Genomic DNA, 21,682 nt, shown 5'->3' on the forward strand with positions numbered 1-21,682 from the left:
CCCTAGAATGGGAAATCTGATTTTGATATTTGACATGGTGTTGAAAAAAACAGGAGAAATGTAGCCAAAGAGGAATTTTCTCTGTTTAAGGATCTGTTATTTAAATCCTTAATTTTATAAAGTTCTGATAATTCATCAATAAACTCTTCAATTACAGGATTTTCTCATGGGGGAAAAACTCTACACTTTATTTTAGAGAATTGGATTTGGGATTAATGTAGCTTTTCAGTAAGTGCTCTTTTTTAACTTTAAGAACTTGGGGTTTTATTCTAGAAAAAAAATGAGAATATGGTTTGACCACATTAGAATGTAGGATAATTGGCTTAAAATAATCTTCCCTGTGTTTTCTTAATATTGTACAGCACAGTGGAATTTAAACAATGTAACCAAGTCATAAATGGCAAAATAGCTTTTACAGTTGTAGTGTTTTGTATTATTTGTAAATAAATCATTGAGAAAGCAGATCCAAAGACAGATTCAGTTTTCATTGCATTGTTAAACTTACCTGAGTTTACACTTAATGTTCTTAAATTCCTAAGCCATGACCAAGAGGCCAAAGGACTAGATATTATACAGACTTCCTCTTAGACTAATGCTGTTTCCATAGCCAAAATGCCTTAAGATACTAAAATTTGAATCTGCTTTTTTTCCCCCCTGTCAATTGCTTCAGGGCTGGGCGTGTAGTTTGGTCATAGAGCTGTTGCCTATGTATCCTATAGTACACAGAAAAAACGTTTTAAATGTGCATAGCAATATTTACCAATATAGCCATTTTGAAATGCAACTCAGACATGTTAAGTTCATCTACATTGTTGTGTAGCTCATTTCTAGAACTCATTTTGTTGGAACCACAGATACTTAATGGGATTTTGCCAAAACATCGTCTTCATTCAAACTTAATATTCAAACTGGGGAGGCAGAGAAGCAGGTAAACTTGGTGGAGCTCGACAGAAGTTTGCAATTGCAATGGCAAAATCTTGGGCAAACAGCAAACTAAGGAAATGTCAGTGGTATCTAGACTGGTATCTGGTGAAATATAGCACGAAGAATCAAAAATATACAGCCTATTTAATTACCACAAAGTACAAAGTAGACACTTTGTAGTCACAAAGTGTGCTAGATTAGGAGATTGCAGCAATGCTAGCATCACAGAAGCTTTCTTGTGATCCCATACAGTCACAGTCCGTCTTGTTATTTCTTTCCAGAAGGCAATCACTCCTAGCTTTTATGGAAATGACTTTGATTTATGATTTTACATGTAAGTATCTAAATATATTACTGCACTTATTCTTTGAAATATATAAGTAGGAATCAGGATATACATTTTTATTTACTGCTTTTTAATTAACTTTTCAATCTTAAAATTTGGATCTATGCCATAAATTCATTTACACTCATTTTTCTTTGATGTTTCATTATATCTTTACTCTTACATGTTTCCATTCTGTTCTGATCTATGTTTGCATTATCTAGTTTGGGAACATTGTAAGTAAGACTAAAAATATTTTTACATCTTCTTGGTATTTATATGCATGCTATCTTTGTAATTATCTAAAATTAGAATTGCCAGATAGATATATTGTACATTCTCTTTAGCCTTTTCATTTTCTGTTTATTTTTAAGACAAGGTCTCACAAGGTAGCTTAAACTGACCTTGAACTTGCAATTCTGATTCAGCTTCCTGAGTACAGGGATTTATAGCTGTGCACCTCCATTCTGTTTTTTGTCTTTCTGGGTAGTGAATAATTCATGATTTTGTTTAGTTTGCCCTTTACAGGTTATTAATGGAATAGGCAATTTGAAAACCCCCCTTTTCCAAGGTATTGATTATAGTGTATGGCTTTAAAAGAAAAGTTTTTATTGTTTTTAGCCAGGCGCCAGTGGCTCATACCTGTAATAGTAGGATTACAGGAGGCTGAGATCTGAGGATTGCGCTTCAGTGCCAGCTCCTGCACAAAAGTCTGTGAGACTCTTATCTCCAATTAACTAGAAAACTGGACTTGGCCCTGTGGCTTAAGGAGTAGGACAGTAGTAGCCTTGAACTGAAGAGCTCAGGGACAGCGCCCAGGCCCAGAGTTCAAAACAAACAAACAAAAAATTGCTTTTATAATTTGTGGGAGTTTGGCATTTGTGTTGTAAATTGCCTAGGAATTACCCTATTACAGTCTCTTAATATGCGGTATTCTATGCCTTGTTTAAAAAGAAATCTTAATTGAAATCCATGCAGCCAATCTGTTTTCCAAAAAATACGTTGTTTTACTCTTAACATTTCATTTTACACTCCACCTAGAATTTGTTGAGTGTAGTTTAAATTGCTTTTAGTTTTGGGTTTGTTGTGGTTGACATATGTTTGCTTATTCCAGCACCATTTATTGAAAAAGACCATTGTTTTTAAAGCTCTGGAGTACTATTTTAGCAACAAATCTGATTTTATAAACTTTGTTAGATGCCAGAGGTCTTAGAAGATTGGCATAGTATAACATTGTTGTAGAGTTCTCATCTTTTCTTGGCTATTTATAGTACCTTATTTTTTTTTAATATAAGTTCTATTTATAAAACCCTTTAAAATACTGAATTCTGAGAATTCGGTCTACGAGCATGGTATATCCTTACATTCATTTTTATTTTTATTTTTATTTTTTACAAATTTTAATTACTTTTTATTGAAAACTGCACTGAACGCTAAATGTCCACCTTTACAATAAACAAATACAGTAACGGTAACTCACACTAAAACAAAACATACTTCTGATAGCCATTATTTTTTCTGTTTGGGACAGTTTTAAAGTTTTTCTTTTGTCACAAAAACAGGAATGTACCTATACAAAGGCTCAAAATAGGCCATCTTTTTTAAACAAAAAGGCAATGATTCACAAAAGACTATGAATAGAACACTTACATTCATTTTTAAAAGTTATCTGTTTCATAATTTTTTAAGAGCCTACACATTTTCATAACTTCTGTTACCTAATACTAGTTTTGGATACTCTTTGAAAATTTTTATTGTTTTTTTAATATATTGAAATATATTTTGTGAAACTCAGTCTAACAGTTTATAAGATAATTTGTTGTGAATATATAGTCATGAGCTTTATTTTTCTCTTTAATTGGCTTATAAATTTTCTTGCTCTTTTGCACTAACACATAGATATGCAGTCTGTTGCTATATAGAAAAGGCACTCTGCACTATTCTTGTCTCACAAGGAAAGTTTTGCTTCGCTGTTCATTGTGTTTGCTGTACCTTTTCTGAAATAGCTTTGATCAATTTAAAGCATTGTGTTTCTGCTTTGTCATTTTTAATCATGAATAGGTTTTCTCAAGGTTTTTTCTTCCTTGATGTCTATTTTTCTCCTTAATTTATTAACATAAACTCTGTTTGCAGTGTTAAACTAAATGTGTATTCCTAGAATAACGATAGGTAGAAATTACTATTGAAACCATTTAGACTTTCAATTTACATGCATGTAGATCAGTGCTTTGAGTGTATTTTGGCAGTGTTATGTTTCAGGGACATAGGATATACCTTAAAATATATATTAAGGTAGAGAGATTGCCCTGGCAAATTTTAGTTCAAGCCTTGAGTTCAATTAGGGAAAACTAGAAGAAGACAGAAAGGGGAAAAGGAGGAGAAAGATGATTGTCATAAACTCTAACATTATTAATTAAAAAGTACCTAGTATGCCTTTTGAAAGCAGTGTGTGTTCTTCCGGCCACTGGGGATGTTTCAGTCTTTATAACCATTTTTTTTTTTAACTAAGGATTTGTTAAAAGTTGTATACTTTTATAGATTTCTAGGTTTCTCCATGAATTGTGAATTTTTTTCTTCCATGTTTTAATTCTGTATTATTGAATGTCCATTTGGAAATTCTTATTGGTATGTCAGTTTTATAGACTTATCAGGCATTGTTAAAATAAGTTTACACAGCTTTCATGTGGTGTTTGCCTTTTTCATCCATTCCATAACCTACTTTGAATTTTTGATCAGCCTTGTGACATGGTTTTCATCAGCCTTTTTTAAAGTTCAATAACTCTCCTCTGATACTAATTAAACATAGGCTTTGCTTTTTATATTGCCTTTCTTGGATCTGTATTACGTTGAATACTAGAATTGAAAACATTTCAGTGAGTCTTGTTCCTGTTGCAGTTTTCTTTCTGGTCTCAGTTGTGGTCTTACCTCATGGGGGAAGAGTTTTGTGCACTAAATTATGTTTTTTTACTTTAGATTCTCTTTTATATATGTCAGATATCTCTTTTGTATATGTCAGATGCCCAAGGAAACAAACAAACCAGAATTATCTTAATGTACTTTAAAGAGTAGATGTTGTAAACAGAGCTAGTGTTCCATTCTTTTTCCCAGGCTGAAATTATCCCAGGAGCTCATGCAAAAGCAGATCTTACTCCTATAAAGTTATTACTATTTAGCTGCTGTCTCCTTCCCAAAGGAAAATTACCTTAAGTGCTAGACATCAGAATTTCCATCCCTTTATTTTGGTTTGGTGATTGTTTTCATGCTGTCATGCATTATTAACACTAGAAACAATCTTTCATATACTAGGACATACATGGCAGTTAATCTCCAGTATGCTGCTATTTATTAGACATTGCCAATCCTAATTCTAAAGTTAGAAAATTGGGCGTTTTCCTGGTTTAGGGAATTGTATTTCTCAATCTTAGAACTACCTTTGCAGGTTATTTTGATTTAAATATCACGTGTTGGCCTTCCTGAAATAAGCTGTGGTAAACTTGAATCTAAAACTGAAAACACAAGGTCATATGCAGAAGTGTTCTCTTGTAATTTCATTGCATTGTGCTGTTAATCTAGGTGAATCATGTATTCCTCCTTTGACAAAGTAAGATTAATAGCGACCAGAGGATCAGGCCTATTTCCTGATTAAGGAGAAATTTAAAGTTATAACCATATATATATATTTATTTATATTTTTATGAATCATGGGGCTTGAGCTCGGTCTGGGTGCTTTTCAGCTCAAGGCTATGGCCCTACCTTTGAGCCAAGCCCCACTTCCTGTTTTTTGGAGGTTAGATGGAGATAAGAGTCTCAGGTCCTTTTGTGCCTGGGCTAGCTTTGGTACTCAGATCTCAGCCTCCTGAGTAACTAGGATTACAACTGTAAGCCACTGTGCCTGGCTACCCCTTTATAGGTTTTTTTTAAACTATATTAGCTAACATAAAGGTGGGTACTAATCAGGCTTTACTTCCCTTTCTTCATGGAAAATTAAAGCTATGGTTATCGAGAACCTGTCAGTGGGGAAAACTCTCCTCTCACACGTGTGTATTGTATTGAATTTTGTTAGAGTGTGCAGTGCTCTCCTTCCTCAGTCGATCCAATACCATTTGCTTAAAAACTATACCATCCCATAGTTCACTGTACATATGTAGAAAACTGATCAAAACTGGGTGGTTTATTTCTGTTTTCTCTTCTACTAATCTGTATGTGGCCTTAAATTAATATAGCGCACCATCCCGTGACTCTTGAACCTCAGTGTATCTAGGAAAAAGGAGAATATATTGTCATCTAACCTGTCACTGGCAACTAATATCCACAATATATAAGGAACTCTTAGGATGACACAAAAATGATTATTATAGCACTTCATAGAACAAAATGCCAAGCAAATTTATAAGCATGAACATACTACCCATTGAGTCAATTAAAATACTAGAGAGAGGGGAAGCTAATACATTTTTGATCCTGTAAACTGTTCAAAAATATCATCTGAATAGCAGGCATTTGTGCATCTGAAGGTGCAATCCTAGCACCTTATCCTAGCAATCCTACCACAGAGAAAGATGTTCCTTTAAAAGGAACATCAAGGCCAACTTAAGAACAGTGTGAGCTATTGAACCAGATAAAAGGGATTTAGTATTACTTAGTCTAAAAACAGACAAAACTAGAATGTGCTTCTGGTTGTATGCATAGGACCTAAGGAAGAAGGTGTCTGCAGGACTGGAATAGTGCTCCGCTGAGGGAAGGCAGGAAATGAGGGCTCTATTTGAGAATGGGAAGTTAGGGTAGTGTTGCACATTTTGCATTGGATCATTGGTTACATGTTTATGCTTTCAAATCATTTTACTTTTTTGGCACTGTTACTGGATTATACCGTGTACTAAGAAAAAAGAAGGAATGAGTAAGATGGAGACTGCCTAGGAACCTGGGATAAACTATTACAGAGAGATGTCTGGCATAGCGGTAAGTAGTGCTTAGGAAAACTTCAGGTATCATTCGAGAGACCCAGAGCCATGTCAGACAAATTGTGGGTAAAAGAGTATAATAGAGTTGCACAGTAAAGGTCTTGAGAATGATGTGGAGCTATACCATGGGGAAAAAAACATTCAAAAGCATCTTTGTGGGCCGGGAGTTTGGCCTAGTGGTTAAAGTGCTTGCCTAGCATGCATGAAGACCTGGGTTCGATTCCTCTGGTACCACATACATAGAAAAAAGCCAGAAGTGGTGCTGAGGCTCAAGTGGTAGAGCTCTAGCCTTGAGAAAGTCCAAGGACAGTGCTCAGACCCTGAGCTCAAGCCCAGGACTGGCAAAAAAAAAAAAAAAAAGCATCTTTGTGCAAAGGGAGATCCTAAACAGCTCAAAGTCCCAGGGGTGACAAACCAGGCAATGCCCTTCAGGGATTAGAGGACAGTCTCCTCATTAGTGAAGGGCTTCCCTGGCATGGAGCCACCATACAATGTGAGGAGAGTGGCTGTTTTTTCACAGACCTGCTTTTATTTTTGAGAGGTCAAATAGGGAATCTTTAGGAAGCTGGCAACTTCACAACTTTTCAAGATCCCCCCAAAATACAGCCCATTCAGATGAAGAAAATGTCCCTTGAAATGAGCTTCAGATGTATCAGGTCTAATTACTAGAACTTTATGCTCAGAAGAACTAAAGGAAAACAGGTTACCAAGGAGAAAAAGAAATTTAAAGTGAAATTTCAAAACTCGTGTTCAACAGCAGACACAAAATAGGAAGAAAGAATGGGTTGAGGCTGGGAGGGTGGCCTAATGGTAGAGTGCCTAGCATGCATGAAACCCCTGGGTTTTGTTTCTTGGTACCACATACACAGGAAAAGCCACAGTGGTGCTGTGGCTCAAATGATGGAGTGCTGGCCTTGAGAAAGTCCAAGCACAGTGCCTAGGCCCTGAGTTCAAGCCCCAGGACTAGCCAAAATAATAATTTGGACTCCTTAGTAGTCTTGCAGGTTTTAAAAGAGAAAGGCATGAAAGTATAAACCTCATAGTTACAGCCATAGAGAACAAGCTTTTGTATACAATTTAAACTGGCAAGTTTAAAATACAGCTACAGAAAAATAGGTTTGCCATATAGAAATGTTTGCACTGATCAACTATGTGGCAAATCTAACAGAAAAGACAGTAGGGGGGGGAAATAACACCTTATATAAGCGATAAGAAAAAGGGAAAATCAAGTCTTTATGAGTAATTTCTTTATAAATGGATAGGATTCCCTAAAACAAAAAAATTTAAGATACAAATACTTGCTGTCTGCAAGATAGATTACTTGTAAAAGAAATTGAAAAGAAGCATACATGTCCATTCTGATACCCCCATTGGGAATGCCTATAATCTTGTCCATATAGATCCACAGTTGCTTAACTTACAAGTTAGGTACAGCAAGACATTCTCAAAAACAGGAATTATAGCATAATGTACCAACATATGGAGACAGCCTATAAAAATTGAGACCTGTCTGCAGGGAAAGTAGGAGATGCCCAAATGAAGTAAGGTGTCTTATGTTGTAACATCAGGCTATTGAATAAAGGTTAAATAAAAGCACTGATGGTTTGCATCTCTGATGGTATAGCCTAATATTTCACCATACTACTCAGTATACAACTTGAAGCTGCAAACATTTCTAGGCTTTACCACTAAATTTCGTACTGATTGCTGTTGGTAACAAGCCATGTAAAACTGCCAATAAGTGTCAGGACACAAGCAAACTGTCAGAATTAAAGGGGAAAATTAGCACTGGATTGTTTTAAAAAACCTACTTTTAATAGCGACTCAATCAGACATGATCAGTAAGGAAACCACTCAGCAAGCAAACACAGATCTCGATCTCACATGTACGTGGAATTCTCTAGATAAGTAGGATATGCACAAATTAGGAAATTTGTAAAATCATATAAATGACATATTTTAAAAATGAGAGCAAGCAACTGCATTTTTAATTACCTCAAATCACAACCTAATTACAACTTTAAGGGATGGGGGGGGCGAAGTAAACGGCAAGAGGGAAATACAAAGCAGAAATTAAGAAATTGTAAAATCTGAAATAGAATATTGCCAGTTCTACAAAAGTAAACAGGATTATTATGAGTACTGTTTAGGATCAGTATGAACGAGAGAATCCCCGTACACCTCTGAAGCTGAACAGATTCCTAGAAATATAACCAAGAGTGAATCTCAGAAAAATAGGCAAAACAAAATACTGCAGTGAGAAAAGAGATGAGCATCTGGTGTCAATATTGGCTCACAAATTCTTAAAACACTAGGAAAGCAGATTCCACAGCCTATTACAAGAAATTTAGACCTTCAAGTGGGAATTCAACAACGTAATATTCAAATCATGACACAGAGAGGTAAACTCAAGCCACCTGATCAGCTGCATGAAAAGAATACCTTTCCAGGAAAGACTAAAATCCATGAGAAACCTTCAGCAACAAAGGCCAAAACTAAGTTTAGGAACAAGAAGACAAAAGTACTTGGTTCTGCTTCCCTCAACATTCAATGCAGGGCATTTAGTCCAGAACTAGAAATAAAAGGTGTCTAAGCTATAAGTAAAACTCCAGACAAATGACATGGCCTTATCTAGAAAACCCATAATCCCAACATTACAGGATATATAGTCAACCCATACAAAGCCCAACAATAATCCCACACTGAATTTTTTTTTTTTTTCCTGGTGGATCATGAGGTTTGAACTCAGCCTGGGCACGGTCCCTGAGTTCTTCAGCTCAAGGCTATCACCCTACCCCTGGGGCCTGGGTGTTGTCCCTGAGCTCTTCAGCTCAAGGTTACTACCCTTGAGTCCCACTTCTCATTTTTTAGAGGTTAATTGGAGATAAGAGTCTCAGGCCCTTTTGTGCCCAGGCTGGCTTTGAACCTTGATCCCCCGGTCTCAACCTCCTGAGTAGCTAGGATTGCAGGTATTTCAGTATTTCAAAGTGTCAAAAAGTAAAACACCTAAGAATAAACAAGGTAAAGATGGTCTATATTCAGAAAACTACAAAACATTGCCAAAAGACATTTAAGACAGAATAAGGAAAAACTTTTGTGTTCAATACAACACAATATACAATATAACCAATATACAGGTTAGAATCCCTGTCGATAAACCCATACACATAAAATTCCATCCTAGAATTTACACAAGACTAAATTAAGCAAACCAATCTAAGAAAAGGATCTCTCATGATGCTGATCTCATATTAGAATCTGCAGTTATCAAAACAGCAATGGTGGCATAAATACAGACCATGGAATAGAGAGCCCTGAAGTAAACAAGTAGATAGCCGCATGAGGTCCAGCAAGGTGATGCCAAGGTCACCAGTGGGGACAGTCTTAATAAATGCTACTGGGAAGACTGCATGTCTCCACACAAATGAAGGCACACAAAAAATAAAAATGGTGCAGAGGCATGACACTAGAATTGGTGATGTGATTTCTTAGATATGACATTTAAACCACAGGTTGTAAAAAATTACTTTCCTGTATGAAATAAAGTTATAATGCTATAGTGTAATGATAAAGTACTTGTGGAGAATGTAGGAGGCCCTTGGGCCAGCAACACCACCAAAAAGAACATCTGCCCTGAAAAAGAAAATACTCAACAAGCCATATGTTTCATAAAAGATTAAGATTTATAGCTGTGAGAGGCATGGCTCAGGAGGTAGAGTGCCAGCTAATGAGCAAAAGCCTTGATAACCAAGGCGTTGGGGTCTCAATTTCAGGAAGAAAAAAAAAATCCAGAAAAAAGACATTTTGCCAGGGAAGATAGACAAATATGCTTCACTGGTACACATGCAAATCCAGACTACAATGAAATTGCATTTTAAAATTTTGAAAGTATTGAGTGCGTGGAGAAACGGGACTCTGCCTTCCTGGTTGCAAAATTATGTAACCAGCTATTGTGCGAAACAATGGCAGTTCTTTAAAACTTCTAGAACTTTCACATGACTCAGCAATTCTCCTTCTGGGTATGTAACAGGGAAGAAGGGACGTGCAAATACTTGTATCCCCGTGGGTTAGTAAATGAGCCATTAAAAAAGGAAGGAGAATGATACAGGCACCCACATGGAAGAATCTAGTGTAGAAAGTCTAAGGTACCAGGAACAGTCAAAATCCTCAGCAGGGAGTGCAGAATTATTCTTTAATATGCACGGAGTTTTAGTTTGAGAAGATGCATATATTCTGGAGGTAGGTGGATGGTTGCATAAGAATGCAAATATGCATTAATGCTATTGAACTGCACATTTTAAGAAGTGAAACTGGTTATTTTGTTATATATATATATAAAACAATAAAAATTTAAACAAGGAGAACTTAAGAAAAATGATTAAAACAACTCATGACATGGGAAAAATACTGGCTTAAATGAGAAAACTATGACTATTTGTACAATGTGTCCAAACAGCTCAAACCCCGGATTCTACTTACAAACATACACAGTCTATCCAGTAAAACTCAGGCAGATGATAATTGGTCAGTGACTGCATGGGAGCATGGAGAAATTTACAAGTGTGTGTGGGTGGTGGTTTTAAGGCACTGTAAACTTAGATTCCATTATTTCAGCAGTGAATACAAGGCTGCGCAATTATCTTTTGAGCTCTATATGTTTTATACAAATCAAGTATTTTTAAAAATTTCAAGAAGGCAAAATATAGCCACCATACTTGAAAAGCAAAGCTTGTTTATTTCCCAGGTGGTTTATTTTTGTAGCAAGATGGGGAAAATCTAAAAGCACCATCGTGATTACTTTGTCTTCTGGAAGATTCCTCTGGCCCCTCAAAGTATCATTTGTCCAGAGAAAGGAAGTATTTTCAAACACTTTCTTCCCATCAGTTTCAAGACTGGTTCTAAAGGAGCTTATAGTGTAACTTCCTGCAATTCGGCCCCTCACAAAAAGTTCACTGAACTTCAAATGAACTTGTCAAAAATTATCCTTCATAAGTTTTTGTCCTGTAGGTTTTTTTAAACTGTGTTGAAAAGAGTTTGATGCAGATGGGACAGTTACATGATAGCAGCATCTAACCCAGAGACGAGCTCATCCCCCATCAACCCATCAGAACTTCTGAATCCCTAAAGAAAAACAAAACACATACACAGAAGAGTATAATATTTAATCGAAATATATTTGTCTAATATCTACAAAGAGTGAACAATTGGTCTTAAGAAAGCAGACAAAAGGCACAAAATTAGTATAACTACAGAGAAGCATTCATGCTACTGGATTTTTGTTAAGTATCATTGGAGTGGCACAGTAAAAAATAAGCATTGAGCAAAAGCCATTTTTTTCCTTTTTGTTGGGTCATGTCTGACCTCATTTGTGATGGCCGAGGACTGAAGCCAGGGGACAGACGCTAATGCAGGTTTTATGGGGGCTTTAACCCCAGTGGCTTTCTTGCAGAGTTTGAATCAAATCAGAGAGATACATTTAAAAAACAAAAAATGCAATCCACAGGAAATCATTTTCTTTCCCCAAACAAGACACAAGAATGAAGTGGCGGTGTGTGCATGTTTGTGTGTGCATGCGTGAATTTAACTTCTAAAGCCCTTTTTGGTTTTTCATCGTAAAAGTAGTGAAGTCTCCATAGGCTCTGTTTTCTGCAGTCAAAGAAGCAGCTTGTAAAGAATGTAAGATTCACGCTGCACGAGCAGGACTGTCACAGGATGGGAAAGAAAACTTGGAGCTGCTCCATCCGGGGAGGCTCCAGCAGCCACCTTCAACTGCTTCCTCTCCACCTTATCCACGCTACGGGCTGCTTCTCTTTCCTGGGGTGGACCAACAACAGAGGTGGACGGGGGATAATCACAACAGTTAAAGAGATGACAGCCTCCAACTCTGACCAGGATCAACTGGGCCATGCTCTTCATGGTGACGGGAATTGACTAAGTGAGAACCTCTTTGTAAGTGTAAAATGTTTTGTTAGTGTTTTTGTTGTTGTTTGGCAAGTGAAAAATAGAAAAAAGTCACCCTTCATTGATTAAAAAAAGGAGCTCACGGATTACCCATTAAACCTTGACAAGCACAGTATTCACGTGTGTGACAACACTGACACGTGCGTCCATTGTGTCGCGTGTGAACACTGGACACGTCCCGGGGAGCGCTCGCATACATTCAGTCCTCCAGCAGAGTCTGCAGGTGCGTTTTTCACAGTATACCATTTTGCTGTTCCCGTTTCTCCCAGCACTCACAAGAGGTCCCAGTGAAGGCCAACAGAACCGCAGGACCGTACCACTTTAATTTCTACAAAAACAGGGTTGTGCAGGAAAGCCACGCACTGCCTCTTCATCAGTGTGCCTTCCAGAGGGGGTTGAGGTAAACCCAGCCATCGCCCTGAAAAGACATGTGAAGAATTACCTGGAGACCTCACAGCAAAGAAACAGGGAGGATTTGGCTCCAACCCCACCTCTAATAAGCAGAGGCTACAGCGCAAGCCCTGGAATCTACCTGCCATGTTCACAGCCAAACCGCACTGGTGGCCTCACTGCCCAGCCTCAGCCTGACTGACTGCAGAACATCTTCTAGCTTATTCTTTCAAGAGAAAAATAATAAAAGGGGACTTGGTGATTTTCATCAACCCCTGGAGACAGTAGTTGGATGAGAGAGGAAGTGGTGGCTGGATAAATGGACAGGTAAAAGAAAAGGCAAGGAAGGGTATGTCTCCTGTGTGGAATGGGGGGCGCTTACTCCAGCAGGAAACAGAACACTGTCAGGCGACTCAAAATGGCCTGTAGACCTGGCGCTAAAGCAGAGATACTAGTGTTCAAGTATTAGGTAATAGCTTCTTCCTGCCCACAGCAGTTCTGTAACGAACAAACAATTTTCCATAGAGGCTTAGGAAAATAGCTGTCCTGGAGAGACAAGTGCTGCCTCATGGAAGGATTCTTGAGGATTGCCCCCTGCAATCCCCACGCAGTGACCCTTAATTAAAGGCGGCTTTGCTGTCTGAACCAGGGACCAGATCTGAAAAGATCTGCTATGCCTCAGGTCCTGACTCCGCGGGACACTGGGCTTCTAGCTCACCCCCCTCCCCCCCCCGGGGTACTCTGCTGCGAGCTTCACAGCTAGAGTAGCAGATCTGAGCTGAAGACCCACAGAAACCGTCTGACCAGCTATTAATTAGTATTCATCCCTTGACATCATGCATATATCAGATTGCTCAGGGGGGAAAAAAAATCCAGATTCCTGGCTCTTTATGAAAGCTCACTAGCTTGGCAATGAATGGCATTATTTCCCTCCTCCCTCCCTCCCCCCCAGACACAGGCTCTCAGGCCCCGCTCCCACCCTCCTGGGAACTGCACTAGGCTCTGCTGCAGAAAGAGCTGCTATGTTTCTTCCTGCTCTACCCCGGGAATGCCTCCCAGTGCCTTCCTGGACGTAAAGGGCCACAGTGGGCCCCTGCTCGGTGCCCGCCCCGTTGTCCAATAGAAGAGCCGCGGGGAGGTTTCTTCTGCTCTGCTATCACTTGCTCAGGGGCAACAGCACTTGGGACGGAGGAGTCTGAGCAGCCCCGATATGGCTGCCCAGGAGGCCCCAAAAGGCCCAACTCCCCGAGAGCCCCCTGGCATGGAGATGGGCTGTGGAGGCCTTGCCTTTATGCCGTGTTCTGCTCTGATTTGGAAATGGACTCATGGGAGCGGGCGGTGTCTATCTGGAGAGGTGCTCGGGTCTGCAGCCCCCTCGTGCCCTCTCGGGCAGGCTGGCCGGCTGTGGCAGAGCTCCCACACCGTGAACATGGCTCCAGAAAGGCTGATGCCACATGGCCTCTGCTCCAACCCAGGACCTCCCTGCCCTCTTTCCCCATCTGTCCAACTGCCTGGCTAGTGGGGGAAGCCCGGGGCCCTCCCCGGGGCCAGGTGGGTGGCAGCACCTCCTGGGTGAAGTATCTGGGCTGCCAGGGCACCCGCAGGCTCTCCCGCTTCCGCTCCTCCGCACGTTGCTTCTCCTCCAGGCGCCGCTTCTGCTCCGTGGCAGCCTCTATGTCCCCTAGTCGTAGGTTTCGGGTCACCTCCTGCCAGAGGTTCCTGGGGATACAGAGGGGAAGGGAAACCATCAGCGGAGCCACCAGTGGGGATGTAGCTGCCAGAGCAGAGCAGAGCATGAGATCAAGACCCTGTGGCAGCCTTCCTCAGGGCTGAGGGCTGGGAGGGAGGCCAGCTGCCTGGACCACCTGCTTCCCCATCAGCTCCTCCAACCCCACACCCCGCAGCGCCATGCCCCACGGTTGTCTGCATCTGACAGAAATGAGTCACAGGAGCAGGCGGAACTGACTTGCCCAAAGTCTAGCATGTAGAGAAGAACAATGCCAGGGATCCCCAGAACTGAAGAAGAGACAAAGATGGCTGGACTATGCGCCTGTGTGTGTGTGTGTGCGTGCACGTCTGTGTGTCTATGGATCTGTGTATGGCCTGCACATCTGAATGTGTGTCTATGTATGCGTCGGTCTATCTATGTATATCTCTGCATGTGTAGTTGGGTATATGTATGTCCCTGTGTGTCTGTGTATCTGTGTGAGTGCCTGTCTGTATTGGTGTGTGTGAGCACGTGCACATACATGCATAAGAGGGTTTAGGACACAAGCTATCACCTCACACACAGCAGAGCTGGCCTCCGCTGGCCTCTCCCGTGCAGCATCCTCATCTAACAGTCTTAGGTGCCATCCATGGTTCTAGGAAACACCGACCAAAGGGTCAGGGCAGAGCAGCAGCCATGGTAAAGCAGGGTGGCCACGCAAGTTCTTCCAACCTCCATAGCAACAGAAGCTGTGACTCCACAGCTCCCTGCCTGCTCTCCTGGCTCTGTCATTAGATCCGGGCCCATAATGCTGGCACGGGGCAGCTGGAAGCTTTGACTGTGACCTCCTCGGGCCAAGGAAGGGCAGTGGGGTTGCAATACCAGGGTCACACTCCAGGCCCACTGAGTCCCTCCCTCCTCAACAGATAACAGGGAGTGTGATACTCTGACCCTATATTACAGCAACAAGAGCTCTGGGATGGAAACCCAGATGTGACAGGGCTGGACACATGGCTCAAGTGATAAGGCACTTTGCCTAGTAAATGTGAGGCTTTGAGTTTAGACCCTAGTATAAACCACAGTATCACACACCCCCCAAAAAGAAAGCAACAAAAACAAAAAGGTAGCCAAGTCTGACTCCTACACAGCCTTTGGCTGTTTCTACTATGCTAATAGCTAATTTAAGAGGAAAGCGTCCAGCAACAGATGAGTATAAAAAAAAATGTGATCTACCCAAGGAAATAACCTTCAGCCATCAATAAGGGATGGAATCCTGTCATTTGTAGCCATATAGGTAGAGATGGAAGATATTCTACTAACAAACAAACATAGAAACACAAATACTATGTGCTCATATATGTGGAAGATTAAAAAAAAAAAAAAAAAGGTGTCCTTGGAGCTTGTGGCTCAAGTGCTAGAGACGTGGCTCACGCAGCAGAGGCTAGAGCTGGAGACCTGCCTAGTAATTAATAAAAAATAAAAACAGGGGCCGGGAGTTTGGCCTAGTGGTAGAGTGCCTGCCTAGCATGCACGAAGACCCGGGTTCGATTCCTCGGTACCATATACACAGGAAAAAGCCGGAAGTGGTGCTGAGGCTCAAGTGGTAGAGCTCCAGCCTTGAGAAATCCGAAGGACAGAGCTCAGTCCCTGAGCTCAAGCCCAGGACTGGCAAAAAAAAAAATAAATAAATAAATAAAAAATTAAAAATAAAAACAAAAAAATGTAAAAAAAATCAAAATTCAAGGCCCCGTGCTTACAATAACTGTAGAAATGATCCACTGGACAGCTACGTTATCAGACGAGAAACTGAGGCACTGCCAGATTCAAAGAATATGGGTCCTGGTCCACTTGTATCAGCTGTGCTATTGAAGCTTTCCCTCAGCCAGCTGCTAGTAGAGCCGAGCCATGGACCCCCCTCCCCACCCCAGAGCCAGTTCCCACCTGGACTCCATGGGTCCCTGCTTCTCGAGGGGCCTTATCTTCTTTGGGTACACAGGCAGGGCCGTTGTGTCAATGACTTTGGTCTCCCCATTGCTGTAGGTGAACTCCAAGGTGCCGTTCCATTCCCCGTGGGCCTTACACACGATGGTGTTGGTGGGGCAGTGCTTTACCTCTGCCGTGACCCTGAAGAAATCCAAGCCAAAGGGAAAGACTCACAAAAAGGGCCTTCGGAGTTGGAGGGTTTTCAGGGGGTTTGGAGAGGAGAGATCCAAACACTAGTTTTACTGACCCAGAAAAAAAATATGGGAAAAAGAGTTTCAAGCTGAATAGTGTGCAGATTCATTTAAACACAGGAAAGCAACCGAGTTTATCTTAGCTTTGAGAGGCAAGCACTCAGTAGATACATGATATACATCACTGGGTAGAGAATCAATCACGCATCTCAAAATGTCATATTTAACCACCAAAAGATGTCAGTTGGGTGTGGGTGGCCTACCTGTACTCCTAGTTCCTCAGGAGGTTGAGATCTAAGGATCCTACATAGTTCAAAGCCAGCCTCAGCAGGAAAGTTTGTGACAATTTTTTTTTTCCAGTCCTGGGCTTGAGCTCAGGGCCTGAGCACTGTCCTTGGACTTTCTCAAGGCTAGAGCTCTACCACTTGAGCTTCAGCACCACTTCTGGCTTTTTCTATGTATGTGGCAACCAAAGAATTAAACCCAGGCCTTCGTGCATGCTAGGCAAGACTCTACTCTACCCCCAGCCCTTGTGACACTCCAATTAATCACCCAAAAGCTGGAAGTAGAGCTGTAGCTCAAGTGGTTGAGCCCCAGCCTCGAGCTAAAATAGCTAAGGAAGAGCTCAAGGTCCTGAGGTCAAGCCCCAGTATCAGCACAAAGAAGAAGAAAATAAAAAAGTCATGTGGCGAGCGGTCCAGAGAGAATGTGGATCCTTAAGCAAGATCAATTTCAAAAGTGGGCCTAGGATGGGGAGAGATGGGCCATGTTCCCGGCATCCCACAGTCCTGAACAAGGGTGAGTTCCTCAAACCCAGTCCTTGCCACCAACTCAAGGGCTCTGGCTAGAGGGTAGATTCCAGAGTCTCATTAAAGAGCCCTAATAACTGAAATGCAGGAGATTCCAGGGAGACCTCAAGCACGGCAATTCCTTAGAAAGGCAAAACCAAAGTTTAGCAAAATACAACAAGGAAAGGAAACAAGGGGTGAGATGGGTCAAAGGGCGTGGGGGTACTGAGTAAAGAGGAGGAGGAGGAGAAATTGCAGTCATGATCCCAATGTATAGTCTACGAAGTCAAGAAGGGTAAGGGAAGGGATTGGGGGGAGGGATGGGTGAGAATGTTGAAAAGACCTACTGTGTTCATACATGGCTTTGTTAAATGGCAACTTCTTTGTACAGCTACTTAAGTAATAAAAAATTTAAAAATGTAAGTAAAAAATAAAACTTCAGCTTGCCAGTGGCACAGAGGTGTGCCAGACCCACGGTCAGGGAGCCACGCTCAGGGACTCTGACAATGCTGTGTTCAGCTCAAAGCACAGCAGAGCCGGAAGTGGAAGTGGCTGTGCCAGCAGAAGGCCAGGAGTAGAGTGGGGTGGTGAGTGTAACAAGTTTGGGGTGTGTTTTCCAAATGCATGGCCAGAGATTCCCCCACAATCCTGCCCTAGGATTAGGGAAAGAGGTTATCTAGAATTTCTGAACAAGACCTGCCACTTTGTCTTAACTTATAACTTACTCTTCTACTGGAAATCAGTCTCTTTTGTGTTGTGGTCTGCCATGGACCTGAGCTCAGGACTTGGGTTTGAACTCGGGTCTTGGGTGCTGTTCCTGAGCTTTTCTGCTGAAGGCTCACACTATACCACTCTACCACAGCTCCACTTCTGGTTTTCTGGTCATGAGTCAGAAATAAGAGTGGGCTTTTCTACCCTGGCTTTGAACTGCAATCCTTAGCTCTCAGTCCCCCAAGTAGACAGGATTACAAGTGTGAGCCATGGGCGCCTGGCTGGAACTCAAGGAGAATGCAGAGGCATGGTAACAGCACAAGATCAAAGCCCCGCTCCCCCGCCGCCCCCCCCCCCCGCCTCCTACCTGTGGACCTTCCCCCCATAGAAGGGCTTCGTGTGGAAAGTCACGGTGGCCGAGTAGCCAGTCTTGGCACAGCTGATGGTGACCTTCCCTCCGAGCTCCACCCAAGGAATGGTGAGGATGGATCGGGCGTAGGCACTGGGCAGCGTGAAGACATAATCCTCTCCATATTCCAGAAGACTCAGCACACCTCCAGGAAGACAGACAGAGTCAGGCCGATGGGTGAGAGGATGTGTAAGACCCAAGAGGCTCCTGCGACAAATGCCTGCTGCCACATCCACCAAGCACCTCACTGGGTGCCAGGTACTGGGCAGGGGGGCTGAGGGCACATGGTGGGCGTCAGACATCGATGACTCATCAGACAAACATGGACTCCTAACTCGCAGACACCACAGCAGCCTCCCTCCCTCCTCCAGCCAGAAACATAACTGAATACACGGAGGCAGGGAGCATCACAGGGTCCCTGGTGGGCGGGGGAAGGTGGTCATTCTCCATGGTGAGCAGAGCCTCTGATAAGACCAAACCCAGCCACAGTATGCCCCTGGCTTTCACATGCTCCAAATTGCCGAGCACAAGTTGAAAGACCACCAAATGCTGCTGAGAAAAGATGCTAGTGGACTGGGAGTTTGGCCTAGTGGTAGAGTGCTTGCCTAGCATGCACAAAGATCCAGGTTCGATTCCTTGGTACCACATACATAGAAAAAGCCAAAAGTGGTGCTGGGGCTCAAGTGGTAGAGCTCTACAGCCTTGAGAAAGCCCAAGGACAGTGCTCAGGCCCTCCCAGTTTCTCATATCTCTAACCACCAAAAAGCCACGAGTGGAAGCTGTGGAACAAATGATATAGCCTTAGGTAAAAAATGTTTACAATGATTCAAGCCAGTGCATGCGCATGCGCGCACACAAACACACACACACACACACACACACACACACACACACACACACACAGAAAAGATAAAATTTCTGGGGCCAAATAAACTGGTGCCAAGTCTTAATGAGGAAGTGAATCTGGCAGAGCCCTCACTCAGTACACTTACTCTGGGGACAAGGACAATAACCCCACAATGAGCCCCACAATGCCAAGAGCTCCATCTGAGATGACTCAGTCTTGATGAGGAACATGCACACAACCAGCCACACAAACATGAGTGTGTGCAGATGCACACCTGTTATACAAGCTCCATCTGGCAAGCAACCTGTCTACCACCCAGATTCCACCCAACAACCTACCAACACCCGCCAGCCTCTCTACATTTCTCCCAACAGAAGCAGGTAGCCAGCCGTGCGGCCCTCAAGGCAATGCATCTCCTGCTGAGAGCACTTCCTATTCCATCCTTCAGTGCTACCTTCTCCGCCCTTCTCCTCTGAGACACATGAGGACCTAGAACCAAGATCCTGAGGGGACACCCCATTCCTGACACTCCTCTGGGAACATCAATGCCCTTGAATGTACCCTAATGGTACATCCAATTTTCTGTACCATACTTCTTTCCCAATAAACTGTTACATTCATTCTTTCTCCCCCTCCCCCTTTTTTTGTTGGCCATGGGGCTTGAACTAAGGGCCTGGGTGCTGTCCCTGAGCTTTTACACTCAAGACGACTGCTGTACCACTGAGCCACAGTGCCACTTCCAGTTTTCTGGTGGTTATATGGAGATAAAGAGTCTCACAGGCTTTCTTTCCCAGGCTGGCTTTAAATCCTCAGAGCTCAGCTACAATTACAGGTGTGAGCTATTGGCTCCCGGCATCTTTTTTTCCACCAGATGCAAAGGGCTGAGGAAAATAGCTGCACTCGCTTGCCAGTGACACCACTACACCAGATACAAGGGTACCTCTGAGCTTCCCAGGATCTCCTGCACCAGCTTGCAATAGCTCCCCTGATTGAATCCTGACAAGCCGAGGCACCTTGTGTTCTCATTCCAACTTTGTTCCTCCCCTATCCTTCAGAGGCACGATGCCATGCAAAACGCTGTCCCACACGGATGTGTCTGTGAGGCGTGCTAGACAGTGTGTTTACATGCCTACAGCACTGGCACAGAATCCTTGCAGACAAGACTGATACAGGTTTTATTCTCAATGCCCATTTTATGTCTGGCTTTCTCAAATTGAGTTGTTTTGAGAGGGCAGCTCAATGCAGCCCCCCCCCAAAAAAAATAGTAGACATGAGATCAATATTCTAAGAACTGGAAGGAAAACTTAGACAGACATCCTGAGCTGTGCTCAGACACAGAAACAGGATAAAACCAAATCTGAGGCAGCCTGGCTATGTAGTGAGACAGAAGGAGGCAAGATGGTTAATGCATCACAAACAAAAACTTGGGAAGGCTGGATCATACAGCTAAGGTATTCTTTCTTCTCCTTTATGTTGGACTGGGGCTGGAATTCAGAGCTTTCCAGTCTTGCTCAGCTTTCTTGCTCATGTATGGCACTCAATTACTTGAGCCATGTGTCAAATCTGACTTTTTGCTGGTTATTCTGGCTGGCTTCCAGGTGTGAGCCTCTAATCTCAGCCTCCAGAGTAGTTAGGATTACAGGTGAAAGTCAGTACCATTCAGCGGAGATTTTCTTTTCTTCTTTTCCCCTTTCTCTCTCTTATTAAGACAAAGTCTTACTCTGTTGCCTTGAACTCATAGTCTTCCTGCCTTAGCCTCCCAAATGCTGGGATTTCAGGCGGCACCACCATGCCTGGCCTAAGAATGGCATGACAACATTTTGGTGTGGTGAGAGTTTATAGACATCGCTGAGGCCCTCGAGGGTCACTCTATATCCCCTCATCTTCTCAGTACCTCAGTTTCCTCATCTATGATGCACAGATAATGGTGCATGAACCTCACAAGACCATGGGAACACTGGAGAAGGCAATTCTAAAACAAGAGTAGCCTGGCACAGCAGAGGAACACGCAAGGTTTACAAGCTCAGTACTGCCCACACCCACTGGGGAGTTACTAACATATCACTACCACTTGGCAGTAAAGAGCAAACCCCAAGTCTGGCAGTGAACCCTATAAGGATGGAGTTTTAGGTTTTGGTTTCGCTCGGTGATGGGGCTTGAACTCAGAACCTGGGTGCTGACCCAACTTTTCTGCTCAAGGCTATCACTTTGAGCCACAGCTCCATGTCTTGTTTTTTTGGTGGTTAATTAGAGATAAAAGTCACACAGACTTTCCTACCCCAGCTGGCTTTGAACCTTGATCCTTAGATATCAGCTTCCTAAGGATTACAGGCATGAGCCACCAGCCCAGGCAGAGATTTTTTTTTTTTTTGCCAGTCCTGGGCTTGAGCTCAGGGCCTGAGCACTGTCCTTGGACTTTCTCAAGGCTAGAGCTCTACCACTTGAGCCTCAGCACCACTTCCAGCTTTTTTCTATGTATGTGGT

General features: G+C 42.5%; 1 protein-coding gene across 2 annotated transcripts in view; it reads right to left on the reverse strand.

The window, feature by feature from the left end:
* Nucleotides 1-12,109: 12,109 nt before the first annotated feature.
* The window catches only part of Osbpl10 (oxysterol binding protein like 10), a 230,601-nt gene continuing 221,028 nt past the window's right edge, over nt 12,110-21,682 (reverse strand). For both annotated transcript variants that reach the window (XM_090351798.1, XM_090351797.1), the window contains 4 exons: nt 18,310-18,496; nt 16,211-16,393; nt 14,127-14,280; nt 12,110-12,589 (listed from right to left, as the gene is read on the reverse strand). In XM_090351798.1, coding sequence (XP_090207924.1) covers nt 12,545-12,589; nt 14,127-14,280; nt 16,211-16,393; nt 18,310-18,496 — 569 coding nt within the window. In that variant the 3' untranslated portion in view covers nt 12,110-12,544. The remainder of the gene's footprint in view (nt 12,590-14,126; nt 14,281-16,210; nt 16,394-18,309; nt 18,497-21,682) is intronic.

The sequence above is a fragment of the Megascapheus bottae genome, chromosome 18 (assembly GCF_031878675.1).
Source record: "Megascapheus bottae isolate mThoBot1 chromosome 18, mThoBot2.hap1, whole genome shotgun sequence".
NCBI classification, from domain to species: domain Eukaryota; kingdom Metazoa; phylum Chordata; class Mammalia; order Rodentia; family Geomyidae; genus Megascapheus; species Megascapheus bottae.